At 42.8% G+C, this 26,615-nt stretch overlaps 1 protein-coding gene across 1 annotated transcript; it reads left to right on the forward strand.

The window, feature by feature from the left end:
• Positions 1-5: 5 nt before the first annotated feature.
• dbo (Kelch-like protein diablo) lies at positions 6-25,584 on the forward strand. Its single transcript, XM_077649638.1, has 9 exons — positions 6-687; positions 2,860-3,132; positions 5,430-5,588; positions 7,302-7,512; positions 9,046-9,229; positions 12,745-12,888; positions 16,125-16,258; positions 21,816-22,024; positions 24,825-25,584. Exons 1-9 carry the CDS (start codon positions 409-411, stop codon positions 25,014-25,016), a joined length of 1,785 nt encoding a protein of 594 aa, XP_077505764.1. The 5' UTR covers positions 6-408; the 3' UTR covers positions 25,017-25,584.
• Positions 25,585-26,615: the final 1,031 nt, after the last annotated feature.

The following is a 26,615-nucleotide window of genomic DNA, read 5'->3' on the forward strand; positions in this document are numbered from 1 at the left end:
TTTCTAGTTTTGGTTTTTATCGCTAGCGATGTAATGTATGTTGGTCACTTCGTGTATCTTCGTAAACTTGCGTGAGTGATGTCGCGACAGCTGTTCCTGTGGCAAAACGAGTACTGTTTAGTTTAATTTTTATCGCCTGTCCTCCCGCTGCTGGTATCTGTGCCTACGCTCCTAGAGCCAGGTACCAGCCAGTGGTTCCAGTCACCGGAATCTCGAGGCGTTGACCTATTGCTCTTGTTTGGCCTCCGTCTTTGCGGAGTTGCCGTTGTGTTTTTTGACTGGAGTGAGAATGGTCTGGGCGTAAGAAGTATATGTCTAGGTTTTGCATGCCGTCTTGTTCTGAAGTTACCGAATGAGCGCGAAAAGGGCTACGAAGGGGTGCACTGTGCAATGTAAGACCTGAGGAATATGAACGATATTCGTTGCTTTCGAAGCACCATGGGCGAAATACTGCATACGGATTTGGACAGTTCGACGTCGCCCGCAAGACTGGAGTACACTTCTGAAAAGCATTCAAGGCATACGCTTGAAGCCATCAATCTGCTTCGGCTACATCGAGAGCTTTGCGACGTGGTTTTGCTCGTGGGAAACAGGAAGATCTTCGCGCATCGTATCGTGCTGTCGGCGTGTAGCCCATATTTTCATGCAATGTTTACCGGAGAGTTGGCAGAAAGTCGTCAAACCGAGGTAAGACTTGTGGCTCAGCACGCTTTCTCCGAGGTGCTCACTTGGTGAAATAATTCTTTCGGAACTGTTGCTGGTGTTGCCGGAAACGTTGGCTAACTGTCAGTGCAAAAAAAAATTCATGTGGTGTAGGCAGTGCTTATGAAGAAAGCGCTTCTAACTCGGCAGGACGTCATAAGAAAATGTTGTGAACCTCCTGTACTAGAGTTTAGCTATTGTGTTCCACCACAGAACTATTAGTTGTGCCAGATGTTTGTCTCAGCATCTAAGGTAACCAATGCATGAGTAGTACGTATACGTAGTACAAATGTAGCATACACAAGTGTACGAGACAACTTTTAGAATGAATAGCAATGAAAGCAAGCCGAGAAACGCAATCAGTAAAGCAGTATTTTAACACGGCATTTACTTTAAGCTTTTAAATAAATTCACAACCCTTTGTTGGATAGGTAAATTTAAGGCATATACAGGAGCGTAACCTAATGTTCGAAATGCATATGCTGTGGGGAAAAAAAATCGGTCTGCGTGTTGATATAAAGTAGGTTTGCTCTCATGATGTTGAATTTTGTGAATAACTTATGTATGTGCATTACATAGGAAACTTCCAGCTGGACGTATTGTATTTTATTTTGCAATATAACTCCATTTTACTAAGATAATTTGTGTACTGTTAGCCCAAACTAAGTAACAGTAATGCAGAGAAGGCACTAACAAATTAACTGTCATCATTTGTTGACATCATTTAAGTATAGCAAAGGCTCTGTGAATTATTCTGCATACAGTCATTATGACATCGCAAAGCAGATGTTCACGCACGAAGACTCCCCAGTACATTCAGGCAGGAGAAAGTCAAATTGTAAATTTGCTTATCTGAGAGAATCGGTGGTAGTGGCTTTTTATTAAAATAATAGTAAAAAGGAAGGAAAAGATTTTTGCTAGCCCCGGCATCTGCCATCGATACTGAAGCACCTGAGCTGGGGCAGCGGAAATAAAGGATAACAGGCAGAATGGAGAAATGAAATGAAAGAGGTTGGCGGAGAGCGCAAACACCGCACATTTAGTGCACGAAAGGGACCCGCCACAGGTTTTAGAACTGTTTATTTGCAGTGAACTCCTTAATGTCTAAATCCGTAAGATTTTTTTGTCATTACCTATTCTCAAATGGCACTACCATCAATTCAGAAGAATCATCATCTACCATCTGCGTGCATTATGTAATTTATGAAGGCACCACTTACTGCAATATCATTCATAAAAGTATATAGTGATGCTCTCATGTAACTCCTTGAGGCACACCATGCTTTCAACTTTTGCTATTGGCAATATTATATTTGTAAATGCACACAATTTAATTAGCCCTTAAAAAGCAACACCCTGAACACTATAGCAGAGAAGCTTTTCTGGAAAAGTTATTCTGTCTGATGCCTTCATTCATAAAGTAAAGAGGGTAATTGTATTGAATGTGCTTATTGATACCTCTGTTGGCATGTAAATTTTTTAAGGTGCTCTAAATTTGATTCAATATGCAAAGTGTTAAATCATGGAACTGTACTCGATGTGTGCAACATTGTGGTGCTGCCTCTTCATGCTAGCCTTCAAAAATCGGTGTTGTGGGTGAATACTGTTTAATAAAGAGCAAACGGTTAGTACTGTTAGTCATCTGAACTGGGTGGGCAAAACAAACATTTCTTCGTATGTATTGACCTCATCTTGTTACTGCATATGAAGTTAAGTTTGGCAACTAAGCAAGTGAAGAAAGGACAGTAGAAGTTGACATGAATGCAGCATTTGTATTCATGTTGCCCTTCTCCATTCTTTGCTCACTTTTATTCAGCTGTTGCACTTTATATTATCGGTCTAGATGTCTAATCGCTGTTGTGTTATTTTTATTGTGCTAACAACACAACTAGTGGCCCTCTGCCAATTTACTTAGCTTGTCTAAGCATTCTGTATTGGCATCGTCTTGCTGTTTCTGGAAGCAAGGTTTCACTTACCTTAAGAATAGTGCTTGAGTAGCTGTATGATGTCTGAGTGAATCTTCCTAGTTGAAAATGCATGGTTTGAAACAATGTAACGTATGGACAAGTGCATTATGCAGCATGGCAGCTAAAATTAGTTCTTTCTGCAGTGTCAAGATAGCCTCATTGCCATGGATTTGTGTTCCTTTTTTTCTAGGTGACAATACGAGACATAGATGAGCATGCCATGGAGCTGCTTATGGACTTTGCTTACACATCACATATTGTGGTGGAAGAGGGCAACGTACAAATGCTTCTGCCTGCTGCATGCCTCTTGCAAATGGCAGAGATTCAAGATGTCTGCTGCGAGTTTCTCAAAAGGCAGCTTGACCCAACCAACTGCCTTGGCATTCGTGCCTTTGCTGATACTCATTCATGCCGGGAACTCCTGCGTATAGCTGACAAGTTTACACAGCACAATTTTCAAGAGGCATGTCTTATTGTTTCTTTGTGGCATTTTTGTGGCACTGTCTGTTGAACATGTAGTTTGTGAAGGCTGTGCACAAACTGAGTCTTCATAAATGGGGAAAAACATAGTGTAAGCCTGTCTTCACTGTCATTTTTATGAAATGGTAGTTACTTTTTCACCTGACATCAAACTTTGGCCAGCTGTCTTAAAGGAGTTTTGTATTCAGTCGCTTCAGCAGATTATGTGATACTATTCATTGGATGTAGCATAAGCTTAAGTGAAGATTAAATACAGTAGCTTCTTGTCAAAGAAATAAAACATGAGGAATTGCACTTGATAAAATTGCTGTTCAAGTGGCAGCATTTGTCACATTATGCTCATCTAAGTGTTCAGTGCCCATAATTCTTTGTCCTGGGCAGTACTCGGAATGCTTATGCTATATAGCTAGTTTGGAAGAGCTGTAAGTACAGGTATGGCAGCACCAGGTTTCACAAGTTCCTATGCTTACATCAAGCTAATGTTTATATCTGTTTAATGCAGTACTATCTCATCTTTGTAGTAGTTATATTTCCATTCACAAGGAGTAGTCAAGAGGTCAGTGAAGTTGTCTCGTATCTAATTGGTAATTTTTGTACTTGCAAGCTGCACAAGGCGCACTGCATTCCAATAGGTTCTAATTTCAGTATTTATAGTAAGCATGTTAGAAGTGTTGTGAAAACTTACTGACTTACTGTCATGATTGTATCTAGACTGCCATACTATAGACTAGAGGAACCTGCTTTTATGCTTATGCAGTGTGTTATATGCAAGACACATAAAAACTTTCGATCCAGTCTACCTGCTCACGGGCCTGGGATACTATCTATAGTGAATGTCTGTTCTTGCTGAAGGTGTCAAATAGGAAGGAATTTAATCCTTTGGAATTGAGTGGGAATGAAATCTGCACCTGGAAGTGTAAACGCCACTAACCATTATTTTCACTAGCAAAAATAAGGATAAATGTAATAGAAGCAGGTCTGTGTCTTGTCATTTCTTGCTTTTTTCAAAAGCTTATCCATGAATTTCTCTCCTCACTTAAAAAAGAGGGACCGAAACGTTTCGGTAGAACTTCTGGAAGCTAGGGCCATACCAGCATGTGCTTATAGCCAACATGGTCAGTGAACCTGTAGCCATTATCTGCAGTAATAGAAACATAAGGGTACAAATTTTGTTTTTACACATTCACACAAACAGAAAAGAAAAAGGCAGGAGGTGTGCATTTTGCCCTTTTCTCTTCATGTGTCCCTGTTTGAAGAGTTCACACAATTCTATTTTAATTTGATTAAAACCAATTGGCTTTGCAACACTATCTTTTTTAGCCATTAGCCTGCTGTAGATTTACCTTTAGTGCTATAAAACAAGCTTCGCACAATTCCAAGCTGGAATGTGTATCATTACCATAATTGCCTCTGCTACCACTTTGACGATTTATGTCTGTAGTTAGTGCTATAACGACGTGCTGCATGGGTGCTGAGGGATTCATATTGGAAACAAGCACTAAAAGACAGGAACATGCAAAGAAATAGGAAAGACAAGATACACTGCTTCTCATGATTCTGAAGAACAATTTCAATAACGTGCAAACATCGCGTTATACATCGCGTTATACACCATGAGCGCGTATAGTAATATCAAAATAAAAAGAAAGGACAAATAAAAAAGTAACATCAACCTAAACAAGGCAATCCTGCCATAAAGTTGACTGCACAGGATGTATAAGATAAAATTTCTAAAGTACCTTGTACTTGGTCATATTTGGGATCATCTAGTTTAGGCCATGCACAATCCTCTTTTTCTTGTGAGGGGCTCTTTTTTTTTTCCTGTTTCTGGGCTATTCATGTGCATTTTTTCTGCAGGCATGTTCATGACTCGCAGTGCAACTTGTTTTTGGACTTGCATAGTTGCAAGCAGGAGCTTCGACTCTTCAGTTTTGCAAACTCATTCCTCTACCAGTGAAATGTTTGATGTCACACTAGCTGTCAAGCTTGTTGTGAAAAGATGTAGATAAAGTGTTAGTGCGTAGGCAAAGGTTGCTCTTTGAGTTTTGAGAAAAGCCACATGCCATCTTTCCTTCGTGTTCCTGTGTTTTAGCACTTGATTCCAGCATGAATCAGTGCCAAACCTCCCAGCTTGCATCTGCTTACAGATCACTGAGAGAATGTGTTGAAAAAGAAAGGACTCGCGCATAAAATTTGTGTAGGCACGCTTCGTTTCAGAAGATGCACTATTGATTTCTCAGAAGATTATCATTGCAAGTGGCACCTTGTTTTGCTGTGCAGGTGATGGAAAGTGAAGAATTTCTGCTCCTACCTGTCAACCAGTTGGTGGACATAATATCTAGCGATGAACTCAACGTCCGAAGTGAAGAACAAGTTTTCTCAGCTGTAATGTCCTGGGTGAAATATAATGTTACAGAAAGGAGGCAGAACCTTGGGCAGGTGAGGCTAGAAGCATCCGTTTTGTGTCTTCAACTTGTCAGAAATGGTCAGTTAACATGAGCTCTTTTCTGGTGAAAAATTTTCTCAAGTTGATGACCAAGGGCTTCAGTAATGCTGCAGGGAGCAACACATTTTTGCTTTTAACTGAGAATTGGGAAGACGTCAGCACTGTGAAAACATTTGTTGTTTTTGGAAAGAGTGCATTAACATGAATAAGAAAATGCAGAATTTGCTATGGACAGTGGCAGTAGTTGTCAAACGGGCCTGTCTAGTTAACATTAAGGACTCTTCAGCTTTGTAGCAGACTTTCTCTGGGATAAATGGCATTAGCATCACTGTATGCCTTAGCCAAAAATCATCATTCGCTTACCATCAGTAATGTTACCTTAGCGGGTTGAGGCCCGTTAAGGTAAGGTAAGGTAATGCAGCTCTCATTGTCATTTTGCCCACTGGCGTGTGGTGAATAGGCTGGATGTTTCTCCCTTCGCCACCTAGACCTTTTCGTTCTTGGGAAAAACCCATGACGGAAAAATGGCCTCTGTGAGTAGAGCGGATCTGATTCACGAGAAGAGCTTTAATATGAGTTATCATCTATAAACTTTTCAGCCTTCATGTCAACAGTTGCAGAGTATTTTTTTAGCCTTACTAAGTCAATGTTTAGGTTCTAACATAAATCGTGAACTAGAACTTGTCATCATATTCAAGCATATTCTTGGTTTTCACAATGGTTTCCACTTTATCCTTTTCTGCAAAGCTAACTGAACACTATCTGTTGCATAGTCGACTAAATAATGTAAGGTTTAAAACCAAACAAAGATGCCGACCACTAAAAAATGATCTTTGACGTTTCGGCTCCCAGTGCAGGGGCCTTGTTCACAATGAAGGCATCACCAGAAGTAAGTAGTTTTTAAATAGGCTCGAATAATCGCCACAAGGAGTGTGCACATATCGTGTTTCGATTTCTCTTGTTTCAGTTCAACGCGTGTGATGTGGTCTTTATGATTAGGGATTCTAGATGCAGCTGTGATGCTGTGAGAGGTTGTTATGACATTTCACTACGTCGCAAGCATACACAGCATTAGCATGCCTGTTCTTGTTGTTAACACAAGTATGGTCTAAAATGTCATCCACCTTCAATGTCATCCAAGTTTGATATATTTCTCACAATGCTCAATTTGTGGCTGTTTTAAATTTATGTGGCATAGCAAACCCAACTAGTATCCTTCATTTAATTATCTCACTTGCCATCACATTATGATGAAAAAAGCTCTCTCTTAATGTTCCATAAGGATGGAGGAATGAGGGGGGTAGGGGGGGGGGGGGCTAAGTGCTGAAATTTTATAGCCTTAGTTCTGTTTAATTATGAGGCATTGCATTTTATGCGCTTGCTTTTTTTTTGTTTTTGTTTCCGCATTTTGCTGTGCAGCTGACATTCTTACTGCCATATCTCGTTTCAAACCGTAGTCATACTTTCTTTGTCTGCTTTATTTAATTGCATAATTCAAGTATGTTTGTTTTATTCTCCACCCTCTTTTTCTCATTCAAGGCCTTAATACTCATTTAAGGTGCTAACATTTCAGAAACAAGATGTTTTACATTTCACGTGTAAAGCACAAGACATGACCATGTGTGTTCCCTCTGCCTTGGCATAATATGTTTTGCAAAAAAAGTTTTACATGAAGCCTTTTAACACGAAGCACTGAATTCATGCAGGTGCTCCAGCATGTTCGGCTCCCATTGTTGAGCCCAAAGTTTCTCGTGGGCACTGTGGGCTCAGACCTTCTAATAAAGAGTGATGAAGTGTGTCGTGACTTGGTGGACGAGGCAAAAAACTACCTATTGCTGCCTCAGGAAAGGCCGCTCATGCAGGGTCCACGCACTAGACCTAGGAAACCTGTGCGTAGAGGTGAAGTCCTCTTTGCAGGTGAATGCAACATTCTCTTTTAATTTTTTAAATGCTGCCTTCATAATTATGGCCCATGCTCAGCTTCTTTTTTCATCTGGTCAGCCACGTTTATTCTATCATTGCGCATGGTCTTCTGTTTGACATTCGCATGCAGAATGGTGAGTACTAATATTTCTGGCAATTGTTGCGTGCCAGCTATGCCTTGACGTTCACGCACTGGAACCTTTAAGTAAATTCAGGTAACAAAACTCTACTTTGGTGATTTGTGCTTGCACTTCTATACTTGTGAAAGTGTGGTTTTGTTTTTATCATTACTTATTATCTACTAGTCATGACATCATGCTATCGTTTTTACAGCAGTAGTAGTTAATGGGAGACTTCCTAGCATTTTCCGCAAACAGTGTTGCAATAAATGTTTGTGCCATGCACGGTACATGTAGTGCCGTCTGAGGTAAAACAGAAGGAGCAATAAAAACAAGGCCTACAGAGTAAGAAAGCATTTCAAATGACGCAATGTGCCAAGCTGGCCATGGTGATCATCAAGCACCTGTCCAACCATTTTGTAAGAATCATATGGGGCACTCATAGCAAATGCACAGTTAGCATTGTACTTGTAACGATGGATGTGCATGTTTTGCTCACTGGACTGTGTCGTGTGTTGCTGCTGATTAGTGGGTGTAGAGTTTCCAAGGCCACGTAAAATATGCACCCCATCTAAGGAGTGGGAAGCGAATCGGCAGCAGATTGAGAACAGTCGTCAGCGCTAATAGGATTCTGAAGTGTGAGCGAGGTATTCCAACCAGAAGTGGTGCAAGTGACAAGGAGACCTGGAGGAGCTCTCACGTCACTGCAATGAACCTGCAACATTACCATAGCGATCACTGTATTTCACATTGTGCCTCCGTATGATTGCTGTGACTTTTTAGTGCGCTAGCACTAGATGCCTCGCTAGCAAAAAAGCCATGCTCTCTGCTGGTGAAGCCTCCACCTGCCAGCTGCCGCCTGCCATGGCCGGCAGGTTGAGCATGCTAGCACTAGGTGGGTCACTAGTGAAAAAGCTGTTATGTGCTCTGGTGAAGGAGGAAGACCGTTTTCGGGGTTGCTGCAGCCACATGGAAAGGACGAAACCCATGCACGCCAGCTGGAGCCAACGAAGGGTATCGCGCCTGCTGCAGCCTAGTGGAAAGGAGGCAAACCAGTTTCGCAGCAGCTGAAGCCAAGCGGAAAGGCAGAAACTGTGTCGTGCCAGCTGCCACTTACACTGTCTGTAAAACTTTCATAAGTAACCTATGCAAAGTGTGCAATACATGTTGTGCTAGTGCACCTATGTCACATTTAGTTTAGCAAAGTAAAAGAGGGATAGATGCCAAAGAGATATTTTTGAATATTAGTTTGGACTGAACAGAGCTGAAAGCAGCCCAGCTTGCTGAAGCATGGCATGTGAGAGTCGTCATTCAAAATTAAAGCCTGTGGTTGCTACCTGACTGATATGGTGCATGGCATGTGGTCTGTCTGTTCTGCTTTAGTTAAAATGTTTCTTCTTTCTTTCAGTGGGTGGATGGTGCAGCGGTGACGCTATTGCCAGTGTGGAGCGCTACGATCCTCAAGCAAATGAGTGGCGCATGGTGGCTCCCATGAGCAAACGGCGATGTGGTGTTGGCGTTGCAGTGCTAAATGACCTTCTATATGCTGTTGGTGGTCATGATGGCCAGTCATATCTGAACAGCATTGAACGGTTAGAATTTGCATGTTGATTATGAATTTATTTTTGTGCTCCTTATTTTTTTGCACAAAAAAAAATGTGAAGAAGGAAACTTAAACTTCTTTCTGCCAGATAAAGCACAACTTAGAATACTGATTGACTGTGTATGTTGACCACATGCTAATGAATTAAAAGCACTATTTAATGCTTTGCTTTTCTTTCTTGGTTGTATTGCAGAGTTATCTAAAAGGAACCGAGACCTTTTTTCAAGCTGTTTCCACAGCTTTTAGTCCAGGCTGCTCCTTTATAAGAAAGGAAATCAACTTCAATTATACCCTGTGTTATGTAACAGCAAGGTGCCCATTCTGACCTTGAGTAGCGTAGGCACTTCTAAACCTAATGTTTGTATCTTTTTACCACAGCTACGGTAAAGCTGTTTGTTAAAAGGAAATTCTCCTTAACATAGAGGCTAAAGCTTATAAAATATGTGCCAATAGAGCTACAGTAGTGAACAAAAAGATATATTTTCAATTTTTTTTTTTGCATAGATTCAAAATATCACGGATAGAAAATACCTATTTGCTATTTCTGACTATATTATGATGCAGTAATTTCCTGTTCTTTCATCTGGAGTTTCTTTGTGCACAACTGTTTGCCTTCAGTTCATTTTTCATTTTTTTGCTTTCATGGGCACTTCTCACTGCATTCATTTTCAGTCTCTTCTAAATTATTATTAACTTTCTGTCACTTTCAGGTGACATATCTTGTGGTTATATGTATTACTGCATGTTTTTATAAGCAATGGGCAGAGTGTTAGGTTAACATAATGCCATCAGGACTCCTCAAATAGCAGTTATCTGCGGCAGCAACTGTGTGATACAACACCAACAGATTTCACTGGATTTCAGAGTACTGCAGTCCACGACTTCACAAGTTTGAAGAGATAAAGATTCAGAGGACGTTTGGTTTCTGCTCATAGGAGAACCGCCAGAACAACCAATCAAGTTGTTGAGAAAGGAATTGTTCGCGCGAGCGTGAAAAAAAAATCTAGGCTGACTGTTACCGACATTTCAGAAGATTTTACTCTGTTATCAGGCTCTACAGTAACGCCGTGGACTTGTAGACATCATGTACAATGTGCTGAACTAAACAACGGGAGCCCAGCTCAAACCCTGCATATCTGTCAAAAGAATGAGGATTCCAGGACGATGGGGAAAGCAAAGGAAAGGAATACCCAGTGTGGACAGATCACAAATGGAAAGTGATTTAATTAGATGAATTGAAGTTATTTTCGTGTGGGAATGGTGGGATTCCGTTGTATGCGTTGCCCCAAATGCAATTGATATGGACCTCGTTGTCAGCTTGCCATGTTAAACTACAGAGGTGGGAACGTAATGGCACAGGGCTGATTCTCCACTCATGGAGTTTGTCTCCTTGAGTTTATTCAAGATACCATGAGCAAAGAGGTTGATCAGGGCATTCTTGAAAGGTTATGCTTTCATAGGCATGCAAAAATCTTAGATTTTCAATGTTTGTTTGAAAGAATTACGACCTGAAGCACTTTTCTACGCTTGTGAAAGATTGGGTGAAGAAGAATGTGGATGTTGTGGAGTGGTCAAGCCATCCTACCGAGCAAAAGCCAGCAGCGCCTAGCATAAAGTCGCGAAGGTGCTGCAAGAGTGAGGACCCTGGGCTAGACGTTCATTAACAGCTTCCTCGACTCCATGCTTCGGCGGGATCATGTAGTGATCGCCGGAAAAGGCTTGTGTGTGAAGCACTGCTGCATTAGGTTATTGTGAAAAGACGTTCTTGAGATTGTTGCCTCATTTTGTAGTAAGAAAAGCTTACAATCGCCGATACCTTCACGCAGCTCAGAAAACAGTTGTTCAATAAATTTGCTGCGGGAACAAATTGTTTAATATGATGATAAACATTGGTTGCTATTGTGTAAATAGTCTGATATTGTCATCCCACCAACCTTGTGCTCAAACTTTAGTGCGCTAAAAAAAGTTAAATTTGAAAGACTGAAATATCATATCTTTTTGTTCACTACAGTATGTGACTTCTATGTGGACATCGGAAAGCTGGCTGGAAAAAAATGTAGTGAAGTTTGAATTTTCATACTAGTCTTATGAATTTAGACCCTCCGATGCACTGTAGATAAGTTAGAAGAAAAAAAAAAGTTTGTTTCCACCAGTGAACCACCATAATATCCTTAGTCATCACCTCGAACCTCCTTCTGCCCGCTGTTCATCAGTAAAGTTCGGTGGGCAGTGCCCTTGCGCTTAGATGGAAAAGTTTGAAACAGTGTAAAGAAAACCTAAGCATGAAAACAATACTGACAGCTGCACAAACATTTTGTGAATAGCACCTGGGCAATCTTCTGCATATGAAAACAGGAATATGACTGGTCCTGGCACTATGCTTTCTGAAATTTATTGGTATTGATCTGAAACATTCAGAATGCTACAAACTAGTGTTATATTGTGACAACTGGTACAGTGAGCATCTACACTCTACAGTAAAGTGGTTGCTGTCCATCACTGCCTGCATGATGTGCTAAAGCATTAAGTTTGTAGTAACAGTATAATGGACACCTGGAAAAAAATATGCTAGAGCCTGTGCATTAGCCCTGTACAAAGCTATTTTACTCATTTGGACTGCCGGGCTGCCACAAAAGAAATTGTACTGTCCTAGCCCTTCCCGTACTGCAAGAAATGAAAAATTGTACCTAATTTACCGGAGCTTTTCTCTTTCATCTTGTACAGAATTTTTTACATACCATTTCTTCATAATTCCAAGCCTTCTTTTCTATGTAAAATTGCAAGAAAACAAATTGCGGTAGCTTAACTTTTCCACGCGACATAAAAGCTTGCTGGAAATTATATCAGTAGTCTCCTCATCAAAGAAATGTTAAATTCACTACTCTACAACACTGTTGACATCAGTTATTGTTTTGCTTATCCCCTAAGTTTAAGAAAACAAGAGACACGGTTATACAGCCAGGGCTTTTGACAAATCAGTGCAGGTTAACTTGCAGACACAGCCAAAATTTCTGCTGCATCAGTAGAGGTCCTACTGTCTGAGTCTTGGCTTGAAACAATGTCGCGCTCAGTCTCTGAGCAGAGCTCTACAGCTGTTTCTGTCAGTGAGAAAGAAGTTGAAAGCTTGTTTTTATGCATTTAAATTTATTCAGCGCAAGCAGGCAGCTATCTTTCTTGCGCCACTCTTATTGTGACCAACAAAATGAAATAACAAAGCGAGATACAGAACATTTGTCACCATGTAGTACTAAGGGCTGTGACTAGAAGCAAAGGGAACACGTGATAAGATGAGCTCATCACCAGCTGCATTAGTACGACTTAACATAATAAGCAGGTCTCATCCACGGCAGCTAACGGAGTGAAATATACAATGCATGTTCGTCAGTCGTCTGAGCATCCACTGTCATTTACACATTTTCGCTCTCATATCTTCATGTCTTACACTGTGGCATGCATATCTAACAGCATTTTCCTTGTAAATTCTCAATATTGACCTTTATGTAGATATGATCCCCAAACAAACCAGTGGTCAAGTGATGTTGCCCCAACAAGTTCCTGTCGCACAAGCGTTGGAGTGGCTGTACTTGATGGCTATCTATATGCGGTGGGAGGTCAAGACGGCGTGTCGTGTCTCAACTTTGTTGAAAGGTGTGCTGCTTAAATGTTTCTTCATGGAGAATATTTCTAAGAAAGTTCAATGACTGTGCTAGTATTTCTTTTGAGCTTGCTTTTATATGCAGGATGCTCCTGCTGACATGCACCAAAATTTAAAAAAAAAAGTATCTTAGTGAAACGGAGCTTAGTGGACGTTAGATTTTACGTGTAGTAGTGACTGCTCACTTGCAAACTACGTAATCAGTTAGGGAGCACCAATTGTATAGGTGTTGCCTTCAGCACTCGTGTGAATAAGAGAGTTGCTGAGCACTGTTCGTATTGTCCCAATTTGATCTGTACAACTAGATATCTTTAATGTATCTCTTCTTTTTTCAGTAATGAAAGAAAGCTTGTGGAAAGCAGGAACTATGACAGTGCACCCAAGAAGGCCAAGTGTGCCATGATTGCAGCACTCGCCAACAGAATCTTATGAAAAGAGCCCTGTTCCAAAATAAGTGCCAGTGGCTGCAAGGTGTTAATGCATTAATGCGCTTTCACCATGTGGCTGCTGGCATTCATGTTGGAGCCAGCATCGATGCAAGCCCTTATGCTGGGCACCACAAGCAACACAAATTGGGCCTCTTTTCATAAGGTCATATTTGAGAACATGTACTAATCATAGCATACATGGGTGCACCATCATGCAGCATTTTTCAAAATTTCACAGGTTTCTTGTTTTGTTGGAGAAGCCTTAAAGATATTTTGTCAGAATAACCAAAATCATATAGGTATTCTTGATGCTTTTGTACAGTTTGCTCATTTGCAACTAAATGCTAAATTCGAATCTTTAAAAAGTTGGCTCATTAATGTTGCCTAATTAAAGAATTGTGCTGAGCGAAAAAATACTCAACTGTGATATATGTAATGTTAAGCTACAATTACTTGCTTCCATGTCCACATATCATTACACTTTTTATAAAACGTTGGTGCATGTACTATATTGCCAAACTTTGTGCATAAATATTTATACAATCATATTGTGCTTGGCATGAATGTAACTTTGCTACAGCTTTCAATTGTCAGATTTAAAATCATGAATAATTTGGTAATTTATTGCTTTTATTATAAACAAATTCATCCATAGTCGCTTCATTATGTATCATCTCTGTACCTGTAGCTATGCCAACAAAGACAAATGAACTGTGAACAGAATTCTGATGCCAGCTGCAGGATTACAAGATTCTAATTCTGAAAAATAAATAGTTGCATTGTTACTACAACTTCTAAACTGCAATGACCATTCCTTAAATGTTGCAACGAGCTACGGTTGTATTCCTTCTCCTTCAATGATTATTTTTGTTTTATTCTTAGTATCTGAATTTTTCTGCTCGTCTTTTATTTGCCTTGATATTACCTGTATTTTTGTTGCAGGACAGATAATTTATATAGTACTCTAATTGTAATGCTTGTGGACAAGGAGCATGCAGAGCATTGGTGGAAGTGTAAAGCTGTAAAAGGGCTTGAGAATGATGAGAATACAGTGCACTGACAAAATCACTCAATGAGAAAACAGCGCATTGACATGGGACATAAGAAGCGGCGACACATCTTTTCTTGTGTCCCATGTCAACACACTGTTTTGGCATCATGCTCTTGAATGTAACAAAAGCCAGGAAGTGCCAAGTAAAAGCGGCGCTTTATGCCCAGTTACCGCGTTTACTCGCGTAATTAACACACTTTTTTTATTTAAACACATCCTAAAAAACTCCACAAAGGTCATAATGTGTGATATATACTGTATATTGCCGCCTATACGTAAACCCTCGCATCTCGCACCCCTCGTTGGGCAAAAAAAAGAATTATTTGACTCTAAATATAAGAGGCATACTCCCTCCCGCCCCACCCCACATTACGTGGTTGCCCGTGGGATGGCATGACAGTGCGTGCGCAGCTCAAAGCAGTAAACGCACAATGATACAATCGCAAAGCCAGCAGTGGGAGGCAAAGGAAATAATGGGCGATAAAACAGTGCCCTTGCGTGCGGTCCGGCTGACTAAGTGGCAAACCAAACAGCAAACGATTCACTAGTTTTGCATTCAGGCACAAACACAACTGTTCGTCCGAGAAAGCAACCGCCAGCGCAAGCGTGACTGGTAAACGATGCACAACTCCTGACCTCGCCGCTCGCTCCTTTTGCAACCGCACACGGCAACGTGGCCGCACCGATCTTCCCAAGTCTGCCTTACGTGCACCTGCCTACATGCTGGTGTTCTGGTGCAGCAGAGAACGCAAAATATGCGAGTAAAAGTTTTTTTGTCTGAAATCTGGGTAAAAATTTGGGAATGCACAATTCTTGTGCGGGCACAAATTGCGCGAGTAAATACGGTATTACTTGGCTTCTCAGACAAGACTTTAAATGTCGGAATGTTTCCTTCTTTTGTGGAAATAGTTTGCCCATGTAGGTCATTTTGTAATTAGCTTTTTGTAGTTATAAGCGCGCTTTTTATCCTGATGTTGCTGTGCTAGCTCACGGTGCCAACAAATTCATTGAAGACCTGCTTATGGCTAGACAAAATTTACACTGGCTGCAGCTCAGCCTGTGTGAAAACATTCCTGCAAAAGAACAAGTAAGTGCTGAGGAAACAAGAAGCTTGGATTAATAGTACTGTTTTGGTGTAGCAAATGTGTCGTTCATGTCAGCATTTTTGGGCTAGTGCTGCAGGCTCCAAATGACATGACATGACATTGCTGGTATCACATATTTCACCAGCTGACATATTACCTGATGACATGGTAAAATTGGCCAATTTTTCAGGATCTCATGGTGTAAGTTCACACCTGTGGTGGGATTATATTTGTATCTTTGAGAAGGCAAGTACTGTCTGTCTGTGGGCCTTTGGTCACCCACCATGTCAGTAGATCATTCCCACATATTTGCGCTGCATTATACAATTTGTAGATGTAGGTATAGTTGGTAGTGCATTATGCGTATAGTTGGTAATATTTTCTGAAGAGGGGGCCCTTTTCACTTTGTCACTGCACCAATCGTTGAATTTTTCAGGCCTGCAATGTAATGCTCATCCGCTCTCACCAATGACATTGCACTGCATTAAGCATGGCAAAGTAGCAAAGATGCTGAAACTTGTCACATTCTGGTCAGCTTAAAAGGGTCTCAGGTTCCATGCAGTGGCTTGTCAAACTTTTTTTTTCAGTTTTGCTCTGTTTTACTTTCGGTTATCGTGATACACAGTAATGACTGATGCTATGAACATGCTGCGATATGGTTGCAGGTATGACCCACAGACAAATCGGTGGGCTAAAGTTGCACCTATGAGCACAAAAAGGCTTGGGGTAGCTGTGGCTGTGTTGGGCAGTTACCTTTATGCAATGGGAGGCTCCGATGGCACCTCTCCGCTTAACACAGGTAAGAGTTACCATGCTTACTCTGTTACATTTTATCTGGAAGAGTATGAATAGTTGGCATGGGAAGTTGTGACTTGTGGTCTGTGTGTAATCACTGTATTCTATTACGCTTTGCACAGTGTGGTTTGTGGCATAAGAGCATGATTAAAAAATATATTTCTTAATTTCTGCTTTCAAATCAAACTCAGTTATAGTGTCACTTTTTGTGCCAAGCTTAGTGTTCTCAAGGAAACTCTGCATGTCAGTGAACCCAGTAGACTGTGTAATATTGCAGTAATTCATTATAACAGTTCAGTCACTCAAAAACTTCACAATATTGTCAAATCTATTGTAATGACAGCATTCACTGCATAGGATGGTCAATAGTAGAGTTGTGGGAACCATCACTGCCAGGTTTGTTGCATGTTGTTTGAATGGAAACAAACAGTGGTATTGTGGGCATTTAATGATTCCTGGCTTGTAGTGTAATGTTAGCTAATCAAGATGTCAGAGTGATTGTGTGCAAAAAGCACTTTTGGTGCTATCAGTATCCAGCAAAATGTTGAGGGAAGCCAGCCTCTTAAATATGGTATAGTTGAACCCGAGGGGGGTCGCGGGATAGTTTGACGTATTGATAATTCGGTATATGCAAATTGGCAGTAGCCCCGCTGCGGTGGCTCAGTGGTTAGGGCGCTTGGCTACTGATCCGGAATTCCTGGGTTCAAACCCGACCACGGTGGCTGCGTTTTTATGGAGGCAAAACGCTAAGGCGCCCGTGTGCTGTGTGCTGTGCGATGCTTTAAAGATCCCCAGGTGGTCGAAATTATTCCGGAGCCCTCCACTACAGCACCTCTTTCTTCCTTTCTTCCTTCACTCCCTCCTTTATCCCTTCAGATACTGCACCATTTCCTTTCCCCAAAAACCAATTAATAATATTATTATTAAAATGGCAGTAGGTAAGCTTGTCTGTAACCTAGAAGCAAGACTGCATTGCACCCACGGTAGTGACATGCTTCATGCATCAGTATACTGCCCGCCGGCATGCCACTCACTGTGTGTTGCTAGGCCTAACATGCTTTGCATTGAAACTGCAGCCTATCATAAAATGTATAATTCTGTTACCAGCACACTATAAATAGAATAATCTCATTAAAATTAAAGTACAGTCGGTTTCTGCATGCCTGTGGCAGCGAAGCACAACAGGCGAGAATCTCCACTAGGCTTGGGTTAGTTGGGTTGTCTTCACCACATGACAGCGACTTGGCACGAAAAACGAGTACAAGAGACTGAAGGCCACACTGAAACAGAACTGATGTTCACCTTGTAACATGGTTTCGCCGCACTGGTGCTACCAGGTGTCAGAGGCCGCGTAGCCGACCGGTCCTCGCGCTCAAAAAGTGATCGTAGGAGGTGCCGCTAGGAGAAGCGCCACATTCAAGGACGTGGCGTGTCTTCCGACATATTGAATGCTTCATCGAATGCAAGTTCGATAAACACCAATAGCAGTGATATACTTTTGCATGGGATTTTCAGGAGCATGTTCTGAACTTCAGAATTGTCCAAAATGGTATATATTGTTCAGATTTTTATGAGCATGCAGGACCTCAGCTTTATTGGCAGAATTCAGATTGGGCACATTTCTTATTAGACAATAATGCATACTCATGCCCTAGTATAGTAATTTATCAGTAAAAAGGACTAGCATTTAGAAAATTTCACACTGCGTGCAGGAGCGGCGTGATTTTTCGTGCCTTAAAAAGCGCACAAAATGTTTTTGATCTTGATTTCAGTATGAAAGGGCTAATGTTGACTGATAACGTAGAATAACTAAGGGTGTGCAATTATTGAAATTTTCAACTACAAATCAAATGCAAATATGAAGAAAAAAATGCTTTAGAATTTCAAACCGAATATCTGTTCAGTATGGGAAAAAAAAAGTTCAGAAAGAGGCACATGTTGTCTTTTTTTTAAATAATTTATAGTCTTTGCAAATGGAATTAAACCAAACTAGACTGACTCAGCATCATACAAAAAAAACATGACATACACAGAAATGTATACTCCTTGATTAAACAGCATCACAGTATGCAGCATGTTATGTGTGGTGCAAAATGAGTAACAAAATGAAGTCCGTGAATTGACACGACTGGAAACAAAATAACATGATGGGTAATAAAACATCATTCATTCGAACTTAGACTGGAAGAAATGCCCGAATTATCTGAAGGTCTGGTTATAAAATACCCTCCCGCCCCCAATAGAATAAAAAAGAAAAATTCGGAAGACATTTGAGCTTCGCCATAAGGGTATGGTGCAATACCTTTAATGGCTCCCTTCAGCGGCCTTGGGTTCTCCTTGCATATCACTTCGCAGGCACAGGCACTGTCGGACAAGACACGTAAGGCTTCCCTTTAACCAAGTCTCAAATGAATGTTCCTCAGTGGCCCAGGCTAGCATATCTGACTCGGGATCTAAGGAGCGCGGGTTTGATTCCTGTCTCACCCCAATTTTATTTTTGGTTAAATTAATTTACTTCACATTCTTACATGTCATAAATGATGTTTGAGTCATGTTGCGACCTTATATTCACAATAGTGTCCATGGTGGCTCAGTGGTTATGGTGCTGGGCTGTTGCCCTGAAAGATGCAGGTTTGATCCCGGCCGTGGCGGTCGCATTTCAATGGAGGCAAAATGCTAGAGGCCCTGTGTGCTGTGCGATGTTGGTGCATGTTAAACAACACCAGGTTGTCGAAATTATCCGGAGCCCTCTACCACTGCGTCCCTTATAGCTTGAGTCACTTTGAGACGTTAAATCTCATAAACCTTGTATTCACAATTTATATGATGTTTTAATCACTTTCCAAATCTGCCGCTGCATGTGTGATGTCAGTACCTTTTAAAGCCAATCCGCATTTTCTCACAAGCCGCTGGCGCCGCCGGTATCAGCGCTGAACGGGAACCTTAGTGCTGTCACATTAAAACTGCCGAAAATGCGGTGAAGCTTTGTGAGGACATTCCACCGCGCAAGCAGCGAAAAGCTCATTTTGGCGTGCTGGAAGAACAATTAGACATAAGCAAGGGGAATGCACATTGGCAACAGAACAGCGAGACTGCACTTAAAAGAAAAATGAGCAGCAGTGCGCCAGTCGGTCGGCGCCCGAAAGCACCACATAGCTATGTTCGGATGGCTCGGACCCTTTGCCAAACTCTGGAAAACAGCTTCTCTGTAGAACTTAAACCCCTTCATCATGGCTGCTGGACTGGTTTTGGGCGCAGGAATCGGGGTACAGCGCTGGAATCACCAGTAGTGAGAATAATGCGGCACAGCTTTCCTGCCCGTTTCTGCTGTGTACTGTTGTCGCGATAAAGGATTAGGTGCTGCTATGCCAAGCCACTGCTTCGCAGGAATCATGAAGTAAGGGTGCAATGCAGCTGTGCCAAGTTGCTGCTGGCCAGATGCGTGCATGATTTAAGCTCTGGAATAAAACTCGTCAGTGCTACATCCAGCTTCTCCCACTTGGATAGGCCACACCGCCATGGTAAAGGAGTTTTTGCTATGCAAGAAAGCTGACTTGGTGGCGAAACTCAGAAACTGGAACTACGCGGCCAGGCTATTTTTTGGCCTAGCGACAGGGGCCCTCCTATTGTCGTCACACCTGCCTTGGCTCGGCCTCCCTTTGGGAGCCCCTTGCAAAATTCTGCAAGTGGCTTTCCCACATGTAATATTTGACCAAAATAAGATGGCGGGAGCTAACGCTAGAAAAATTATGAAGGCGACGGGAGGAGTGCCATAGGTGTGAGCGTCAAGTATGTAACATGCTATGAAAGGATCGAACAAAAAAACCATGCGCTTTCATGCTGCGATTATTAGAAGTGGATAGTTGACCATCTTGTTCTCATCACGTGATACGTAGAAAAGCCCACTTGCGGGCTTTCGCATGAGGTCTAAGCCTAGCACCGTCCCGAATGTGATCGGTCCGCACAATAAACAATGGAGAAGAAAGTGAAGAGAATGCCTCTGTACTGTTTTCCTGACACTTTAAACTCGATTTGCAAATAATTTGCCCACTATTGTGGTTCTGCCACCTTTGGATTTATGAAAGCCTGTGCGGTACTCAATCGCTAGAGAATATTTGGAAATTCTCTGTTACCAATTTCTCAGACTGAATTTTAATTGAATAACAAATATATTCGATTTGTTTTCGAAGTTTTGTATATTCAGGTACCCTTAGAAATAAAGCATAAGTCTTAAAATTTGCTATTTCTGTGACAGCTCTAGATTCTGCCTTTTTCTCAAAATGCAGGGCAAGAAAAAAAAATTTCAGACGATTACAATAGCCGGTAATGCGAAATTTGAGCGCAGCTGTTCACACGTCACCTGCCACCGCTGGCAGATAGCGTCCATCCATGGCTCTCACCGTGGCAGGCAGCGTTTCCTTCTGCTACTACTGGTCGACATGCCACCTACAGGTGGCGTGTTGACCTGTCAGGTGGCGTGTTGCGTCAACACCGACCATGATGCGGAACGGGCGCCTAAGAGCTGCGCTCAAAAAATAACTTACTTGAAGTCCTACAGTTGTAAAGTTTTGAACTTACCAGCGCATTAGGCTACAGCGTTCAACTAAAAGATTCTTGACAGTGAACTATAATTTGTTTGTATCCCTGCCCAATAGGCTACGGTGGTCAGCTATTAAGATTCTTGACAGTGAGCTGTGATACGTTTGTACCCCTGCCCTATGGGCTTAAATTACAGCTTGCTGTCTGTAATTGCAACGTCAGTTGCATTATATCATCATGTTCCAGTTTGGTTGTCTTGTCTGCTGTTAGCTGCTCTAAATCTTATATGGGAAACAGGATTTTTTTTTTTGTTGATAAAGCAGCATTTAATCTCTCTACCCATGCAAAATAAATTTCTACTCACTTGATGTTTTTTTCTACCTGCTGTCCCACATAGCACTGTCATTACTGTGCTACCATAGGTCATGTAATAAAACCATGAAAATTTACTGCGGTACTAGTGCCAGATTAATCTGCTTTTATTTTTTGTTTATGGTTGATTTGCGAGGGTAAAGCATTCTATGTATGAGTCGTAGCAGTTAAATGAAGTATTCCTGCTGCAGTCACTCAAACCTCTAGCATTCGTACTACATTCACTGCAACTAATAGAAAAAACAAAAAAACAAGAGACAGTGTGGCATTTGTGGCATGTTCTTTCTTACGCAGTACCTGCCATTTTAGAATTTAAATTTTCAACTTCACTTGAAACTTTTCTGCTTTCCTTGGCATCATTGATAGTTGGCCTCTTTCGTTTAGTGTGTACTGGTTGTTTTTTTTTTAGGCACACTTGTTTTACTGTAATGTAATGTAATGATTGTATTTGAAGTGCAGACTTATTCATTGTGCCACTCTGCACATTTTGCAGGTTGATGGTGTGCAGGACCCTTGATACCAAATGCTTTGGTACAGCGACATTTTTTAGCTGGCTGTTCTCCGGGTCGGTGTGCAAGCACAGTGATGATGGACAGTTATTTGTGTGTCTCTAGCGGTCATCTTAATTTGACTTTTTTTTTTCCCCCCAGTGGAGCGATATGACCCACGGACCAACCGCTGGGGATCTGTGGCATCCATGGGCACTAGGCGCAAGCACCTGGGCTCTGCTGTATACAGCAACATGATCTATGCTGTCGGAGGCCGTGATGACACTACAGAGCTCAGCAGCGCAGAACGCTACAACCCACAGCTGAACCAATGGCAGCCAATAGTGGCCATGACCTCGCGGCGCTCTGGGGTTAGTTGCACTTCCAAAAGGCCGGAAAGGCTTTTGTGCATTTTCTTCCACAAAATGTGGGTTGTCCACAGGGAAATCCGACTGTGCGGCCTGCCCGTGGCCCCCCCTGCCACCGGATACGGGCCGGTGTAGTTTCGGCTACTAGGCTTTGTTCCGGTGCAACGCACAGCGGTGGGGATGGGTTGTCCGGGGCCCATCCTCTTGGGAGCTGCAGCGACTCCCACGGCTGTGAGGGCCAGCCGAATCGTGAGGTCCGTTGTCTGTGCGGAGGCAGGCCTGGAGGCAACCAGGTTGGACCCACGAAATCCGGTAGAAAGGAATGTCAAAAGTCAAAAACCTCCGCTCACGGGAACGTGCACGGCTACTAATGCACGGTTTCTGGCTACGAAGAGGTCAGGTCCGCGCGGTAGCGTGCCGACGCACGGTTTCTGGCTACATAGAGGCCAGGTCCGCGCGGGGGCTCCGACAGCCCGAGCTCCTTGGAATCGATGTCCTCGGGGAAGCAGTCTCATTGCAGATCGCTTATGAGGCTGGCATATTGCGGACGCCGAGGCTAACCCGGTCTTGGGGGCCACTGGGGACGCCGAGGTAGAGGGTGTGCAGTAGGACCAGTGCGAAAACCGTCGATGTGTGGAGTACCGGTGGAGTAGGCCCGGCTTATCTCACCCTATGCCCGATTCTTGGTTCGTGGCCCGGGCGCCCGGCCTTGAATACTCCCTCCTCAGTAGGCGTGGAGCAAGCAAGGGGAGGAAATAAGTGCATGGTGGTTGTAAGGTAGCACAGGTGGGTCCCCCAGGGTTACCGGGTTATGGTGCCGAGGGCCAAGCGCCGATAGGCTGACGACCTGGGCCTCTGTTGGCCGGACCACACCACACACACTTCCGGAGTCTGAAAAACCGCGAAACACAGTCGACGGCTAGTAACCGGCCGGTCCGATCCAACCCTTAAAATCGTGGAGGAGCAGGTGGCTGCGGACCCCAAGTTAGGAATTTTTTTTTTCCTTTCCTGTCTCCGACGGTCGGAGCCAGTGGGTGGTCGTGCATCCCGTGGGGGAGCCGCACCATTGGAAAAGCTCGATGCCCTACCTGTCCTGGCCAGGCGGGCCAGAAATGGAGTCGATGTCAAACGAAGGATCAGAGCAAAATCTCGCTGTCCCCATTCCCACCCCATTTCCCATAACCCTTTCCCAACTCCAATTTCCCATTCCCTATATCCCACCCCCCCCCCCCCGCTACGTCCTAGGGGAGATCAGGGGAGTCTCCCCGGGCCCATTCCCCCGGCGATGGGTCGCTTGTAGCATTTCCCCCCCTTTATTTTATTTTTCCACCTACGGGTGGCAAAACGATGGATTGCCTTCGGGCCTTTTCATTTATTTTACGATTGGGTCAAGCCTGTTATACGTCAGTGGTGCAGGCAGGAGCTTATTGGTTTACATTCTTTTTATGGCAGCTCCACCATATTATATGTTGTTGAGGTTCTGTCATGTGCACTACCATAGCTGCGTTTCATGGTTACCATAATAGACCACATAGCAGCAATTCATTAGGAATTTGTAGCTGCCTTCATTGTGGTGCATGTGTACGTATGTACACCTACTATTGCAAGTTTATGGAAGGTGGAATTGACAAAGAAATTCAATTTCTTTGCATCAAGGGTGCATTTGTTGAGAATGAATGGTGCACTGTTTAATTCAACCACTTAATGTCATGCTGCATACAGGGTGTTTCACCTAAGACTCTACACAATTTTTAAATATAGACTTTAGAAGAGCGCTTTTTTCAGCATAGCATTATCTGCGGTGCAATACATCAGAATACAGCTAAGACGTGCTAACTAGCAGGCTGGGTAACTAATATTGAATCGTCAACTTTTTAACTATTAAGGTTAGGCTCCTTAATTTTTGAGAGGTGTGTAGCCTACCGTAATTAATATCCATATCAGTTTTTAGAATTTTGAAGACTCAGTTACCCTCGGCGTTGTGGCCCAACAAATTTGGGCTATTTTGATGAGTTACGTGCACTGGAGAGGCTGCTTTGCCTGCAAGCGTCTCTGAAGTGCATGTATTTTGGTGCGATGTAGTGAAAATTAGTTGGGCCACAGCACTGAGGGTAACCGCGTTTTCGAAATTCTACAAACTGATATGGATATTACTTTCGGTGGGCTGCACACGTCTCAATAATTAAGGAGCCTAACAGTATAGTTACAAATTAACTATTCAGTATTAGTTTACTGCCCTGCTAGTTAGCATGTCTAAGGTGTATTTTGATGTACTACACTGATAACGATGCTATGCTATCCAAGTGCTCCTCTAACTCAAAAAGCCATTTTTTAAAATTGTGTGAAGTCTTAGGTGAAACACCCTGTATGTTTATTCTAAGTTGTATGCAAACATTACGGCTTTGAAATCAAAATTTTTTACCAATGGTGTGTTCCATTAAATTTTGACTGCCGGTGTACGCAACTCTTCAAACTGGCAGTTGCGATGCAGAAGCAGCATTTGCAGCAGGAGAACACACTTCCCAGCCATTATAAGTGTGAACCAGCATAAACTTGACCAGCTTCTTAGTTCAGTGAACAGGACCTTTTGCCCTGCATAAGCTGTTCACAGACATTATGAGGTATACCACTTAGATGTGATTTTGAAATGCTTAACTTCTTGCTTATTGTGACATCAAGAGCTTATTGCATGCATTTCTTGCGATGTCCTCTATGCATGGTATGCATGCATCTGGCGAGCACAAAAAGCTCTCACTGCCATTGGAAGTGTGCAGCCTATGTGAAAAAAGCACTGCCTTTGCAGGTGGGGCTGGCAGTAGTGAACGGACTTCTTTACGCTGTTGGCGGATTCGACGGCACCACTTACCTGAAGACAATTGAGGTCTATGACCCAGAACAGAACCAGTGGAAACTCTGTGGAAGCATGAACTATAGGCGTCTGGGAGGTGGAGTCGGTGTTGTAAGACTCCCGCAGCACGAAGCACACTACTGGTGAAATGTGGACAGCCAAACCATCTCAAAGCTTGTGCATTCATAGACTCTAGAAATCTTTAAAAGATTTCTTCTTCCAACAAAGCACCTAGGTGGTGAAGAATTGTGCACCAGCAGTTGAAATTAGCTGCATCAAGTGACAAAATATTGACAGGCCTGGTGTGCATTTTACCACTGTGTATCCGCCTTTACCTGGAGCCCAGATTCTTAGGTAATGCATTGACACTTTGTGAGGAGGTCAGAAAGTAATCTTAATGCCTTATTTAAAAAAAGGCACAAATAAAGGTTTACTACACTGCAAAGCTTTCTAATTTTATCTTCATGAAGCAAATTGTATGCGCAGCATTAACACCTCAGTTGTCTGGAATTTTTCACTCTGTCGAGGGCCACCGGTGGATCGTGTTCTGTGTTCCTGCTGTGCGGCACAAATATTGAGTGGCAATATGAAGCCATGGGACAGCTCAGATTTTTTAGAGAGCCTGAGGAAAACGTACATGCCAGGTTGCTATTGCCATATGTTGTCGGTTCCAATAAGTTGACTTTGCCAGAGGCCCACTGGTGGGCCACAATGCACAGGGAATTGGCCCCGAAAATCGCTGTTGCAGTGAGCATGTTAAGCAAGATTATTGGTCAGACGTTGAAGCCACCTGTTGTGTTGCCACTTCCAAGCAGCTGAATTTTTTTCATCCCTTCAACTGCTCATAATTGTTTGGTGAATACATATTGGTAACTAATCCACATAAATCCAAGAATGCAGTAACCCATGCTTCTTTTTCTGACTGCAGTAACACTACAGTAAAAGCTCATTAATTCGACCCCCGTTAATTCAAACTGCCGGCTCGGCCCCGGCCAACGCTCATGCAAGCAGTTATAGACGGAACCCAACCCTGGCCTCAGGAGCGGAGCACGTTGCACGCGTGCATGCGACGTCCAAGATCTCTTGGAAAGGCATTTTGAAGTTTGGCGGCGTCTCACGACCGCCCGTCCCACCCAATGACAACGCAAAAATTAAGCCGTTGTTGACAGTAACTGCAAGCACGAACTGCCAGCAAAGCAAAATTAGTTCGGAACTGCGCTCTGTCTCAATACAATCGGCCTTTACGAGCGAACAGACTTATCTGAGAGGCAATGACTACCAGCTTTGCAATATTCCCCTGCATTTCCGAAGCCTTGTCATCGCTTTCGATAAACCTCCCGAGAGCATGAACTTTCCTCACGTCATTGAGGGAACGAAGTACCTAGCACCCCAAAAAGAAGTTTTCCAAAACCTAACGGAGCTCCACTAGCGTCGCACGCTTGTTTTTCGGAAACTTGAATGGTGCGATCAGTTACACGACGGGCCTTCACATCCTCTTCTGTTGGTTACCGTTGACCGACGCCTTCCATAGGCTCCATCTCGGCGGCTATTCTATTACGCTCGGCAGTCTGACATCTCCGTTTGGCAAGGCATTCCTCTCTGTTCACGCCGCGGTGGCTGAGTGGTTATGGCGCTCGGCTGCTGGCCCGAAAGACGCAGGTTCGATCCCGCAATTCTAGAGGCCCGTGTACTGTGCGATGTCAGTGCATGTTAAAGAACCCCAGGTGGTCGAAATTTCCGGAGCCC

The sequence above is a fragment of the Amblyomma americanum genome, chromosome 1, assembly GCF_052857255.1.
Source record: "Amblyomma americanum isolate KBUSLIRL-KWMA chromosome 1, ASM5285725v1, whole genome shotgun sequence".
NCBI lineage: Eukaryota > Metazoa > Arthropoda > Arachnida > Ixodida > Ixodidae > Amblyomma > Amblyomma americanum.

Coding starts and splice junctions, on each gene's coding strand:
- dbo (XM_077649638.1), top strand. CDS start 409: ATGAACGATATTCGTTGCTTTCGAAGCACCATGGGCGAAATACTGCAT. Junction 5,589..7,301: donor GGAGGCAGAACCTTGGGCAG/GTGAGGCTAGAA, acceptor GAATTCATGCAG/GTGCTCCAGCATGTTCGGCT. Junction 7,513..9,045: donor AGGTGAAGTCCTCTTTGCAG/GTGAATGCAACA, acceptor TCTTTCTTTCAG/TGGGTGGATGGTGCAGCGGT.